This window comes from Coregonus clupeaformis, chromosome 15 (assembly GCF_020615455.1).
Source record: "Coregonus clupeaformis isolate EN_2021a chromosome 15, ASM2061545v1, whole genome shotgun sequence".
NCBI classification, from domain to species: Eukaryota; Metazoa; Chordata; class Actinopteri; order Salmoniformes; family Salmonidae; genus Coregonus; species Coregonus clupeaformis.
The window spans coordinates 64,323,640-64,337,838 of NC_059206.1; the positions used below are offsets into that span (position 1 = coordinate 64,323,640).

General features: G+C 44.8%; 1 protein-coding gene across 1 annotated transcript in view; it reads left to right on the plus strand.

The window, feature by feature from the left end:
- Positions 1-14,193, plus strand: part of adamtsl3 (ADAMTS-like 3) — a 170,460-nt gene extending 156,267 nt beyond the window's left edge. Inside the window, exons 28-35 of the mRNA XM_045225474.1 lie at positions 2,446-2,631; positions 3,739-3,900; positions 5,565-5,861; positions 9,210-9,393; positions 11,076-11,280; positions 11,811-11,914; positions 13,023-13,237; positions 13,892-14,193. Coding sequence (XP_045081409.1) covers positions 2,446-2,631; positions 3,739-3,900; positions 5,565-5,861; positions 9,210-9,393; positions 11,076-11,280; positions 11,811-11,914; positions 13,023-13,237; positions 13,892-14,010 — 1,472 coding nt within the window. The 3' untranslated portion in view covers positions 14,011-14,193. The remainder of the gene's footprint in view (positions 1-2,445; positions 2,632-3,738; positions 3,901-5,564; positions 5,862-9,209; positions 9,394-11,075; positions 11,281-11,810; positions 11,915-13,022; positions 13,238-13,891) is intronic.
- Positions 14,194-14,199: the final 6 nt, after the last annotated feature.

Consider the following 14,199-nt stretch of genomic DNA (forward strand, 5'->3'; position numbering starts at 1 on the left):
AGAGAGACGAGGGGAGAGAAAGAGAGAGAGACGAGGGGAGAGAAAGAGAGAGACGAGGGGAGAGAAAGAGAGAGACGAGGGGAGAGAAAGAGAGAGACGAGGGGAGAGAAAGAGAGAGACGAGGGGAGAGAAAGAGAGAGAGACGAGGGGAGAGAAAGAGAGAGACGAGGGGAGAGAGACGAGGGGAGAGAAAGAGAGAGAGAGAAAGGTATTTGAGGCAATGTAAAGAGATACTGTCTTTTATGTGTTACTTTGGGTTGTGAAGAGATGTCTTGTCTGGCAGCAATTGGCTTCCCTCCAAGACATACACACACACGCACACAACACACACACACACACACACACACACACACACACACACACGCGCACCCACACACACACACACACACACACACGCACACACACACACACACACACACACACACACACACACACACACAGACACAGACACATGGAAAGACACTCTCTCTCACACAGACACCTGTAGGATCCTGAGCTGATATATCTCATAAACCATCCTGATTGTAGAAGGTCATTTAATCTGTATCAGAGAGGTCAGAGAGATCCGGAGAAACAATCACTGGACCTTCACACACACCATTTCACCATGTCAGTATATTCAATATTGGATTCATCTCCAGTGAGTTTTGTGTACATGCATTTCTCAACAGAAATAACACATATGTCTATGTATGCTGATAATTATACAATGGGTGGGTGTAAACCGCATTCCAGCCAGTGTCTATTCCACAAGTTACCACCGGCTAAGGCTATGACGTTGAAATGCCTATTCACTGTTCCATCTCACTGCGCAATCCACTGTCTCATCAGGCCAACCAGGCAATTTATAAACTCTATCTCCACTGTAAAAAGCATCTAGACATTATCTGCCCTTTCTTTTAGACTAGCAATATATCCTGCCAATATATCCTGCAAACACCTGCTTCTCAGGCATTATCACTTAAATGACAGTCAGTACGTGGTATTGGTTAGTTAGTTGAATGGAGGTGATACAACAGCACCCTCCTGTGGTAGAGTTCATTCTCAACACATAATAATAATAATAATAATAATAATAATAATAATAATAACCAGAAGAGGTCACTGGAGCAGATATGAGGTACTGATCAGTGGAGGCTGGTGGGAGCAGCTATAGGAGTACAGGCTCATAGTAATGGCTTGAATGGAATAAATGGAACGGTATCAAACATACGGACATTCCATTCCCGCCATTACAATGATCCCATCTCCCTATAGCTCTTCCCACTAGCCTGCACTGTTACTGATACATTGCAGATGTACTTACCACAAATGCCTATTACCACAAGTTCGTCGTATTGTACAATGCTCTCCTTTTCACATTTTTTGTATTGTCATTAGCACAGTATACATGATCCCAATTCTAGCTCCAAGACGGCGGCAATTAAAAAAAACAAAAAAAAGTATATTGTGCTGATTTACTGGCACATTGAACCATGTCACGCGTCGTATTTTAAGAACTATGTGGGTAGTCCTAAAAACAATGACGTCATATCTGAATTCCTCCATCTTTATGCACATTCACCATTGAAATGGAATTGACCCCCATCCCTAGTTCATAGATTGACTATGTGAGACAATACAGAATGAGCTTGTCTAGTAACAGTCTGGCTGTGGCTGCTCAGACCCCATAGCAATATGTTTGAAAAACTGTAGCCAGGTACAAGCCAACATGCTGTTCAGGGCCGCATCCCACATGGCACTCTATTCTCTATATAGTGCACTATTTTTACCAGGGCCCATAAGGAAATAGTGCACTGCATAAGGAATAGGGTGCCATTTGGGACTGTATGTGTGTGTCTGAAGGGAGTTGGCAGGACGTAAGGATTGGCATCCAGTGCTCTGATTTGTCCCTGTAATCTGTAATAACCAGTCTCAAGTACTCTAATCAGTCTCTCTGTCACGAGGGCGTTTATCTATGTTGGATGTTCTATGTGTGTTTTTGTATTTGTTTAAAGTGAAGTATTCTGTGAATTGTGGGATGTCTCAATCAGTTATTTTCAGTCTTGTGTCTCTTACACTATCTCACTATCTCTCTCTCTCTCACTATCTCTCTCTCTCTCTCTCTCTCTCTCTCTCTCTCTCTCTCTCTCTCTCTCTCTCTCTCTCTCTCTCTCTCTCTCTCTCTCTCTCTCTCTCTCTCTCTCTCTCTCTCTCTCTCTCTGCCGCTCTCTCTCTCTCTCTCTCTCTCTCTCTCTCTCTCTCTCTCTCTCTCTCTCTCTCTTCTCTCTCTCTCTCTCTCTCTCTCTCTCTCTCTGCCTCTCTCTGCCTCTCTTCTTTCTCGCACTCATTCTCTTTTTCTTCCTGTCCCATCTCTCTCTGTTCCTGTTTCTCTTCCCTCCCTCCCTCCCTCCCTCCCTCCTTCCCTCTTTTCTATCCCTCTCCTCTCCCCTCTCTCTCTACCAGGTGTGCCTCAGCCCACAGTAACTTGGCAGAGGAAGGAGGGTGTGTTAGATGCCAGCGTGGCGGTACCCCTGCCCTCTGGTTCTCTGTGGCTCCAAAACGTTACTCTCCAGAGCCAAGGCACCTACTCGTGTGTCACTGCCAACCCCATAGGAAAATACACCGCTTCTACTGTTCTCCATGTCACCGGTGGGTTCACACACACACACACACACACATGTGAGCGTGCATATACACACACAAGTGTAAATGCACACACACAAGCGTGCGTAGTGCATACACAGATTGACACACAAGTGCTCTGGCAGCCCGCACAAACACACACGCATACGCACACACACACACACACACACACACACACACACACACACACACAGCTGAAGTATACGGCTGGCGCTGTGCTAGCTATCAGGGTGGTAAAATCCATCTCCTCTCAAATGTTAATCACACCTCATTATGGAACACACACACAAACACACACACACACACACACACACACACACGCTACTCTGACCAAACCAGGGTGGTCCAAGAACCTGGTCTAATACTATTTGTCTAACACTCAGACATTCGTAGTCCATGCTCTGTATTCGGTACCATGGACTACATTACTCCTTGTCCATGTTGTCTGTTACTCTGGAACATATCCTAACCTACTGTAAACCTTCACACAACATGATGATAACCTACTGTAAACCTCCACACAACATGGTGATAACCTACTGTAAACCTCCATACAACGTTTTGATAACCTACTGTAAACCTAATGTAAAATGTAAATGTAAAATGTAAACCTTCACACAACATGATGATAACCTACTGTAAACCTTCACACAACATGATGATAACCTACTGTAAACCTCCATACAACGTGATGATAACCTACTGTAAACCTCCATACAACATGATGATAACCTGCTGTAAACCTCCATACAACATGATGATAACCTACTGTAAAGCGCCATACAACATGATGATAACCTGCTGTAAACCTCCACACAACATGATGATACGTTGAATCTTACCAGGATTAATACAGAAACTAGATGAATCAAACTATGACAACACTTGGAGCCTGTCCTGAAGGCCCTAGTTAGAACATGGTAGGGGAGGAGGAGGACAGAAACATTCTGGCATATTGTTTAGATTTTACTGTGGATTTCACTTTTCTTGCCCCAGAACTGTAGGTTCATGAAACTATTGGTTCACACGTATTTGGACTTGAATGAATGGATGAATGAATGATTGATTGATGGATGGATTTATTAATTGATTGATGGATTGATTGATTGACAGGACTAACTCTAGGTCCAACTCCAGGTCCAGCTCACGACCCAACTCCAGCCAGAGGGTCTACAGTGTCCCTGCAGTCCAAGGAGCTGAGCAGGAGGAGAGTCCTCATGGCTTCACGCATGGGAACCACTGTGACCATCAGACCTGGAGAGATCTTACGCATAGGTACTGTACAGTCGTGGTCAAAAGTTTTGAGAATGACACAAATACTAATTTTCACAAAGTCTGCTGCCTCAGTTTTGATGATGGCAATTTGCATGTACTCCAGAATGTCATGAAGAGTGATCAGATTAATTGCAATAATTGCAAAGTCCCTCTTTGCCATGAATATGAACTTAATCCCCAAAAAACATTTCCACTGCATTTCAGCCCTGCCACAAAAGGACCAGCTGACATCATGTCAGTGATTCTCTCGTTAACACATGTGAGAGTGTTGACGAGGACAAGGCTGGAGATCACTCTGTCATGCTGGTTGAGTTAGAATAACAGACTGGAAGCTGAGGGTGGTGCTTGAAATCATTGTTCTTCCTTTGTTAACCATGGTTACCTGCAAGTAAACACGTGCCGTCATCATTGCTTTGCACAAAAAGGGCTTCACAGGCAAGGATTTGCTGTTAGTAAGATTGCACCTAAATCAACCATTTATCGGATCATCAAGAACTTCAAGGAGAGAGGTTCAATTGTTGTGAAGAAGACGTCAGGGCGCCCAAGAAAGTCCAGCAAGCGCCAGGACCTTCTCCTAAAGTTGATTCAGCTGCGGGATCGGGGCACCACCAGTGCAGAGCTTGCTCAGGAATGGCAGCAGGCAGGTGTGAGTGCATCTGCACGCACAGTGAGGCGAATACTTTTGGAGGATGGCCTGGTGTCAAGAAGGGCAGCAAAGAAGCCACTTCTCTCCAGGAAAAACATCAGGGACAGACTGATATTCTGCAAAAGGTACAGGGATTGGACTGCTGAGGACTGGGGTAAAGTCATTTTCTCTGATGAATCCACTTTCCGATTGTTTGGGGCATCCGGAAAACACCTTGTCCGGAGAAGACAAGGTGAGCGCTACCATCAGTCCTGTGTCATGCCAACAGTAAAGCATCCTGAGACCATTAATGTATGGGGTTGCTTCTCAGCCAAGGGAGTGGGCTCACTCACAATTTTGCCTAAGAACACAGCCATGAATAAAGAATGGTACCAACACATCCTACGAGAGCAACTTCTTCCAACCATCCAAGAACAGTTTGGTGATGACCATTGCCTTTTCCAGCATGATAGTTATCACTTTTGCCTTATGGCAAGGTGCTCCAAGTGGCTCTGGGAACAAAACATTGACATTTTGGGTCCATGGCCGGGAAACTCCCCAGACCTTAATCCCATTGAGAACTTGTGGTCGATCCTCAAGAGGCGGGTGGACAAACAAAAACCCACAAATTCTGACAAACTCCAAGAATTTATTATGCAAGAATGGGCTGCCATCAGTCAGGATGTGGCCCAGAAGTTAATTGACAGCATGCCAGGGCGGATAGCAGAGGTCTTGAAAAAGAAGGGTCAACACTGCAAATATTGACTCTTTGCATAAACTTAATGTAATTGTCAATAAAAGCCTTTGACACTTATGGAATGCTTGTAATTATACTTCAGTATACCATAGTAACATCTGACAAAAATATCTCATAACACTGAAGCAGCGAACTTTGTGAAGACCAATACTTGTGTCATTCTCAACACTTTTGACCATGACTGTACACACACACACACTTACACACAATGGCATATACGTAAGTATGAATGAACGCACACACACACACACAATGACCAATGGCCTCCCTCTCTCCTTCCAGGATGCCCAGTGGTTCCAGACCATAGAGGGCCTGTCCGTTGGGACTACCAGAACCACACTCTGAAGGAGTCCACCTGGACCGGACCAGACCTGGCCCCTGGACAGAGTCTGGGTCCTGGGCAGGATCAGAGTCTGGGTCCTGGTCTGGTTCTGGGTCTTCAGTACCGTATACTGGTGGGAGGTCGTGTTCTGGAGGTGAACACTGTGCAGGGAAGGTTCTCTGGACGCTACCGATGCCAAACCCCCATCCACGACAACACACAGCTACTGTCTGCTTGGATCCACGTCCATGCTGAAGGTGTGTGTGTGTGTGTGTGTGTGTGTGTATGTATGTGTATGTATGTGTGTATGTGTGTGTGTGCTAATGTGTATGTGTGTGTATGTGTATATTTATGTATGTGTGTGTGTGTATTTATGTGTATGTATGTGTGTATGTATGTGTGTGTGTGCTAATGTGTATGTGTGTGTATGTGTATATGTATGTATGTGTGTGTGTGTATGTGTGTATATATGCGTGCGTGCCTGCGTGTGCGGTTTACGCACAACTTTCTGCTGCACATAATAATAACATTTAATGAGACCCACTCCACAAACTTCTGATAACCTTCCATGTAATTCATTGTAATTACAGGTACAGTTGAAGTCGGAAGTTTACATACACTTAGGTTGGAGTCATTAAAACTCGTTTCTCAACCACTCCACACATTTCTTGTTAACAAACTATAGTTTTGGCAAGTCGGTTAGGACATCTACTTTGTGCATGACACAAGTCATTTTTCCAACAATTGTTTACAGACAGATTATTTCACTTATAATTCACTGTATCACAATTCCAGTGGGTCAGAAGTTTACATACATTAAGTTGACTGTGCCTTTAAACAGCTTGGAAAATTCCAGAAAATGATATCATGGCTTTAGAAGCTTCTGATAGGCTAATTGACATCATTTGAGTCAATTGGAGGTGTACCTGTGGATGTAGTTCAAGGCCTACCTTCAAACTCAGTGCCTCTTTGCTTGACATCATGGAAAAATCAAAAGAAATCAGCCAAGACCTCAGGAAAAAAAATCCTGGTTCATCCTTGGGAGCAATTTCCAAACGCCTGAAGGTACCACGTTCATCTGTACAAACAATAGTATGCAAGTATAAACACCATGGGACCACGCAGCCATCATACCGCTCAGGAAGGAGACGCGTTCTGTCTCCTAGAGATGAACGTACTTTGGTGCGAAAAGTGCAAATCAATCCCAGAACAACAGCAAAGGACCTTGTGAAGATGCTGGATGAAACAGGTACAAAAGTATCTATATCCACAGTAAAATTAGTCCTATATCGACATAACCTGAAAGGCCGCTCAGCAAGGAAGAAGCCACTGCTCCAAAACCGCCATAAAAAAGCCAGACTACGGTTTGCAACTGCACATGGGGACAAAGACCGTACTTTTTGGAGAAATGTCCTCTGGTCTGATGAAACAAAAATAGAACTGTTTTGCCATAATGACCATCGTTATGTTTGGAGGAAAAAGGGGGTTGCTTGCAAGCCGAAGAACACCATCCCAACCGTGAAGCACGGGGGTGGCAGCATCATGCTGTGGGGGTGCTTTGCTGCAGGAGGGACTGGTGCACTTCACAAAATAGATGGCATCATGAGGAAGGAAAATGATGTGGATATATTGAAGCAACATCTCAAGACATCAGTCAGGAAGTTAAAGCTTGGTCGCAAATGGGTCTTCCAAATGGACAATGACCCCAAGCATACTTCCAAAGTTGTGGCAAAATGGCTTAAGGACAACAAAGTAAAGGTATTGGAGTGGCCATCACAAAGCCCTGACCTCAATCCTATAGAAAATCTGTGGGCAGAACTGAAAAAGCGTGTGCGAGCAAGGAGGCCTACAAACCTGACTCAGTTACACCAGCTCTGTCAGGAGGAATGGGCCAAAATTCACCCAACTTATTGTTGGAAGCTTGTGGAAGGCTACCCGAAACGTTTGACCCAAGTTTAACAATTTAAAGGCAATGCTACCAAATACTAATTGAGTGTATGTAAACTTCTTACCCACTGGGAATGTGATGAAATAAATAAAAGCTGAAATAAATCATTCTCTCTACTATTATTCTGACATTTCACATTCTTAAAATAAAGTGGTGATCCTAACTGACCTAAGACAGGGCATTTTTACTAGGATTAAATGTCAGGAATTGTGAAAAACTGAGTTTAAATGTATTTGGCTAAGGTGTATGTAAACTTCCGACTTCAACTGTATGTGTGCAGTCCGATATTACACTGAACTGATGTGTGTGCGTGTGCATGGGCATGCGTCTTAACTGGTTTGTCTATTCACTGACTTCTAAGGCTCGTATTGTACAAATCAACCCATTCCCTTTGTAGAGCTCCATTAGTCTCCCTTTTCCCTCCCCTTATGTCCTGTTCTTAACTGGATCAAACATACACATGATGGCCATTGTGCTGTCAGGTCCAACCTCACTTTCAGGCTGCGTCCCAAATGGCACCCTATTCCCTACATAGTGCACTACTTTTGACCAGAGCCCTGTGCATACATAGTGCACTATGTAGGGAATAGGGTGCCATTTGGGACACACTTTCAGCCTCTCTGTGGATACAGCTGGTAGCTATCACCAGACCCCAATTAACATGGCAATTTGTACCACTCACGGTCATCAGAACATATCTTTCTTCTGCAGAATTTGTATGATTCAGACATGAGGGAAGTGGAGGGGTATGACATTGGACTAATGGCACTAATGGATAATATCAACAGCATTTTAAAACATGAAGGCTGTGATTGTTATGGAGATGAGAAGAAAGGGAGAGAGAGAGAGAGAGAGAGAGAGAGAGAGAGAGAGAGAGAGAGAGAGAGAGAGAGAGAGAGAGAGAGAGAGAGAGAGAGAGAGAGAGAGAGAGAGAGAGAGAGAGAACAAATTAAAAGAAAGGCATGGTAGTGAACTTAAGCCCTAAACCCTGTATCGTTTTAAGATGTGCCAAAACCTCTTGGACCCCATGTTGTTTCTAGTTAAAGTTCCCTTCTGTCCTTTCTGTGATCTGAACCGGAGCGTTAGTGGGCTCTGGAAGAGCTTAGGCAGAGGGCTGGGCCAATTATCGGTAGACTCAAAATATGCAGCAGCCCCAGTGTGCGTTCCAAATGGCACCCTTTTCCATAGTGCACTACTTTTGAACATAGCCCTGTAGGCCCTGGTCAAAAGTAGTGCACTATGTAGGGAATAGGGTGCCATTTGGGACGGGCCTCCAGTGTACTGTAGCTAGCTGTGCCTCAACCTTTTATTTGTCGTAATGGGAAATATTTGAAATATTTGAATGACTGTAATGTGATATTATTGAATGAAAATGATAGGCCCAGTGTTGGCCAAGCCATACTTTGTTTTACTACTATGTTGTGGTATGAAGTCAAACTGGGTAATGAGGATTTGGTTTGTTCTACTTGGTGTCGATGGGTCAGTGGGTGTGGTGGTGGGTGGGTCAGTGGGTGTGTGTTCTGTAGGGCTGTGTGATGTGTTTCTGGCTCGTACTGCTGTGGTGTTTATAACGTATTATGTGTGTGAGCGTGCGTGCGTGCGGTGGGGTTTGTTTCAGCTCAATAACGTGTGTGTGTGTGTATGCGTGTGTCTTCAGAGTTTGCGTGGCGTCTGGGGGACTGGACGGCGTGCAGCGCCTCGTGTGGCGACCGGGGGACGAGGACGCGGAGGGTCCGCTGTGTCACGCCGGAAGGACGTGAGGTCACACCCTCCATGTGTCACCACCTAGACAGACCTGTCTCTTCACAGCTGGCCTGCAACCTGCATGACTGCCCCCCCAGGTACACACACACACACCCTTTCTAAACACACACACACACACACACACACACACACACACACACACACACACACATAGAGCTCAAAATATATACATCTGTTTTTCTAGGTAAAACAGATGCGTTGGTTTCACTGACCCCTGAGGAGAGATCTACAGGGAAATGGGTCATTCAGCTTCATGAGCCACTGTCATGAAGAGTCTTGTCTACTATAGCTGTGTCCTAAATGGCACCCTATTCCTTGTATAGTGCACTTATTTTAAACAGATCCCTCTGGGCGTCCCTATGGGCCCTGGTCAAAGGTAGTGCACTATATACGTTATAGGGAATAGGGGGCCATTTGGGATGCAGGTTATAGCTCTCCTTATTTTGTGTCCTTCTCCTACTGCTTTATGTCAGCAACTGTCCAAGACCAATACACATAAATCACGTTCAGGTCCAAGTGTTGAGGTTTCAATGTTTTTCCTTGTACTGTAGCAGTCAATAGGGGAGAGTGGGGTAAGTTGAGCCATTTTTTCATTTCAGCATCACCCTGTCAAGGGAAATATAGTAGTCTTTCTAACAAAGATATCTACATATATTTCAGAATGTTGTTTATCCCTGGAAATAATCAGAATTAATGTAAACATTACAGTTATGAAAACATAGCTTGTCCAAAAAAAGTGGTCTCTTGGCACAATTTACGCCGGGTATGGGGTAAGCTGGGCTGCGGGACAGGGTAAGTTAAGCCGCCTACAAATGTCTGTACTGAATGAAATATTACTACTACCTCTTTTAAAACCATGTCTATCTTTATTTCACAAACACAATTCAACACAGTCACAATCACTTTTTGTCTTTTAATCATTTAAAGCATATTTTAACACAGGCTTAACACCTAACAAACACTGTACCCTTTTAACATAGGCCAGGCCCTGTTGTTACCTCATATCCCAGTGATAATGCTTTGCATTACGCCTTGGAAGAAAACACTTCAATTTGCTTAACTTGCCATTGGCTCAATTTACCCCATGGCCATTGGCTCAACTTACCCAAAGGCAAACATTTTGACTATATTAGCCCACACAGTAACAAGGATGCACTTTCATGATACGTTTAGGACCTCATATTGAAGCTTATAGAGACCCCAACTGATGTATAGAACAATCTTTAAATTATCTACTTTGGTTTAGATACAAGTGTCATGAAAATGTATTTTTTGGACCTAACTTGCTGACCACTTTTTCCATGTGGTTTCTTCCTTCACAGACTCTTCCTTCATTATGACCTTTTCCTAAATATGTGGTCACATTATATATTTTGTGTATGGTTTCCTAGAAACAAGAGTGGCTCAACTTACCCCTTTTGCTCAACATACCCCACCCTCCCCTACCCACTGAAATCCATAGGCAGAACATAGAGTCCTGATCATCGAGCTAAATGGCCCTATGTATTACAGAGGCTAGCCAGGATCTCAAACACTACATGGGTAGTTGTATTCCTTTCCCCCTCTGAGCCTGGTTCCTCTGTAGGTTTCTTCCTTCTAGGGAGTTTTTCCTGGCCAATATGTTTAGACTTTTCCTTCTGCTTTGCTTGCTCTGTAGAGGTTTAGGTCAGGTAACTGTAAAGCACTTTGTGACAAGTACTGATGGAAAAAGGGATTTATATAATCAATGTTATTTGATTGATTGATTGTTCTCTCCCAGCTGGGTAGCATCGGTGTGGTCTAAGTGTTCCACTTCCTGTGGGCGGGGCTGGAGACAGCGGCAGGTGTCCTGTGGGCAGGTGGAGGCGGGGGGAGCGGTGAGGATGCTAGCGCCATCTGTCTGTGGGAGGAACACACGACCAGCAGACAGACAGGAGTGTACCTGCGACAACTGTCCTGCCTGGGTTACCAGCCCCTGGGGAAAGGTACAGACGCAGACACACACATACACACACACACACACACACAGAGACACCCACACCTGCCCCCACACTCTCACACACACACCCACCCACACAAACACACACACACACACACACACACACACACTCATGGACAGACACATACGAACAGACGCACCCGCACCCACACCCGCATACACAGACCACACAGACACACACAGACACCACACACACACAACTATTAGCCACAACATTACCTTTATTATCATTGACATGCATGATGGTATGGTGTCTCCTCAGTTTGAATACTGTGTACTTGATGTTCTGGGATGAAGTTGCCTCTAGATGCAGACCTAGGATCATCTTCTCCTTCCCCAACCTTAACCTTTAGTGGGAGGAAATGCTAAACTGACCCAAGATCACCGTCTAGGGCCAACTCCCCCCTACTCCATCCAATACAATTACTACAAAGAAGTCCTGAATAAAGTTGTCAGGCTGTGAAACTTTCCTTGTTTAGTATTGAGAAAACATGTTAATGACTCCATTGCCCACAGTGCTCAGGGAAATGTTTGGGTCCCACCCTCACAGTCCAGAAGAGGTCGGTGGTGTGTAGACATGTCAACGGCACCAGACACCCTGACTGTGACCCCAGAGAAAGGTAAACACACACCACAGGAGGTTGGTGGCACCTTAATTGGGGAGGATGGGCTCGTGGTAATGTCTGGAGCAGAATGGTGGAATGGCATCAAATACAACAAACACATGGTTTCCATGGTTTCCATGTGTTTGATGCCATTCCATTTGCTCCGTTCTGGCCATTATTATGAGCCGTCCTCCCCTCAGCAACCTCCTGTGACACACACACACACACACACACACACACACACACACACACACACACACACACACACACACACACACACACACACGGTCTCTTTTCATCCTCTCTCGTTGACTCTCAGCTGAATCTGGTCATGAATAGCGGGCTGTTGAACACGTTGAGGAGACTAAAATAGTTGGTTACCTTAGATTGTAAACTGTCATGGTCAAAACATATTGATTCAATGGTTGTAAAGATGGGGAGAGGTCTGTCTGTGATAAAGAGATTGTTTGACACCTCACTCCACAAAGCAAGTCCTGCAGGCTCTAGTTTTATCTTATCTTGATTATTGTCCAGTCATATGGTCAAGTGCTGCAAAGGAGGACCTAGTTAAGCAGCAGCTGGCCCAGAACAGAGTGGCACGTCTTGCTCTTCAATAATATGCATGACAGTTGAGGAATGACTGACTGCATCGCTTCTTGTTTTTCTAAGAAACATGAATGTGTTGGAAATTCCAAATTGTTTGCATAGTCAACTTACACACAGCACTGACACCCACACTTACCCCACCGGACATGTCACCAGGGGTCTTTTCACAGTCTCCAGGTCCAGAATTAATTCAAGGAAATATACAGTATTATACAGAGCCATGATTGCATGGAACTCCCTTCCATCTTATATAGCGCAAGTGAACAGCAAACCTGGTTTAAAAAAACAAAACAAAGCAACACCTCACGACACAACGCCTCTCCCCCATGTGACCTACTTGTTGTGTGTATGTACTGACATGTCTGTGTAACTGATAGACACACACTACATGTTAATGTTTGTGAATGTCTTTTGTCTGTAATGTATTTTTCGTTATGTGTCGATCCCCAGTAAGACTAGCTGTCTCCATTGGTGCTTTCCCCCTATCTCTATCTCTATCTCTCTTTGTCTCCCTCAGACCCGTCTCAGTGCGTAACTGTTCGTCAGAGCTGTGTGACGTGCACTGGCGTGTGGGGCCGTGGCGAGCGTGCACGGCAGCCTGTGGCAGCGGGTTTCAGTCTCGCAGGGTGGACTGTGCCCACCGCCGGAGTGGCAGAACCCTGGCAGACCAACACTGCACCTGGCACAGACGCCCAGCCACCTGGCAGCATTGCAACGCCACCACCTGTGGAAGTAAGTGTGTAGTGTTTTTACCATGTTACCATATTACCCTCACTACCTTTCCTCTGACTTCTGAAGCTGTGGAATATGTCATTGGAGTGGTTTGGCATATTTTTGACTAAAGAAACATCTATTAGAAAGTGACTACGCACAAGTAAAATCCCACAAACCCTCTTTTTAACAGTCCAGACCCAAATCTATATCGACATTTACACTGATGTTGAATTTCTGCCTGAATTTGACGTAAAGCCAGACTCTTTATAATAATATGCCATTTAGCAGACGCTTTTATCCAAAGCAATTTACAGTCATGTGTGCATACATTTTTACGTATGGGTGGTCCCGGGGATCGAACCCACTACCCTGGCGTTACAAGCGCCGTGCTCTACCAATTGAGCGACAGAGGACCACTTTACTTCCTGCTACTTTTCAATGGAAATATGGAATGGGTTCCAAGTGGCAGTCAATTCCCTATATACTGTAGTGCACTATTTTTGACCAGAGCCCTATAAGAGCCCTGGTCAAAAGTAGTGCACTATAAAGGAAATAGGGTGCCATTTGGGACGTAACCATGTTCTTCTTCGGGGAGAATGGATGTTATTTTATGTCAAAATGTCGAGTTTCAGCATTTAACACTTTCTCTGTTGTCTCTGTGTTTCTGTGAAGGTGAATGCAAAGACACCACCCACTACTGTGCCGTGGTGAAGAGGTTAAAGCTTTGCCCCATCGACATGTACAAGCAGAGGTGTTGTGAGTCCTGTTTACAGGAGGATGGCGCCACCTAGTGTTCTAGTAGGAAGTTGCCCCTAGACGCTGGTCTTGGATCAGTTTTGCATTTCCTCCACTAATGGTTAAGGCTGGGAATGGGGGAGGGGAAGCTGATCCCAGATCTGTACCTAGAGGAAACTTCACCCAGGAGAGTTGAGATAGTATGGACAACAGAACTCTTGGAACCATGGATTGAGGGAGGGATG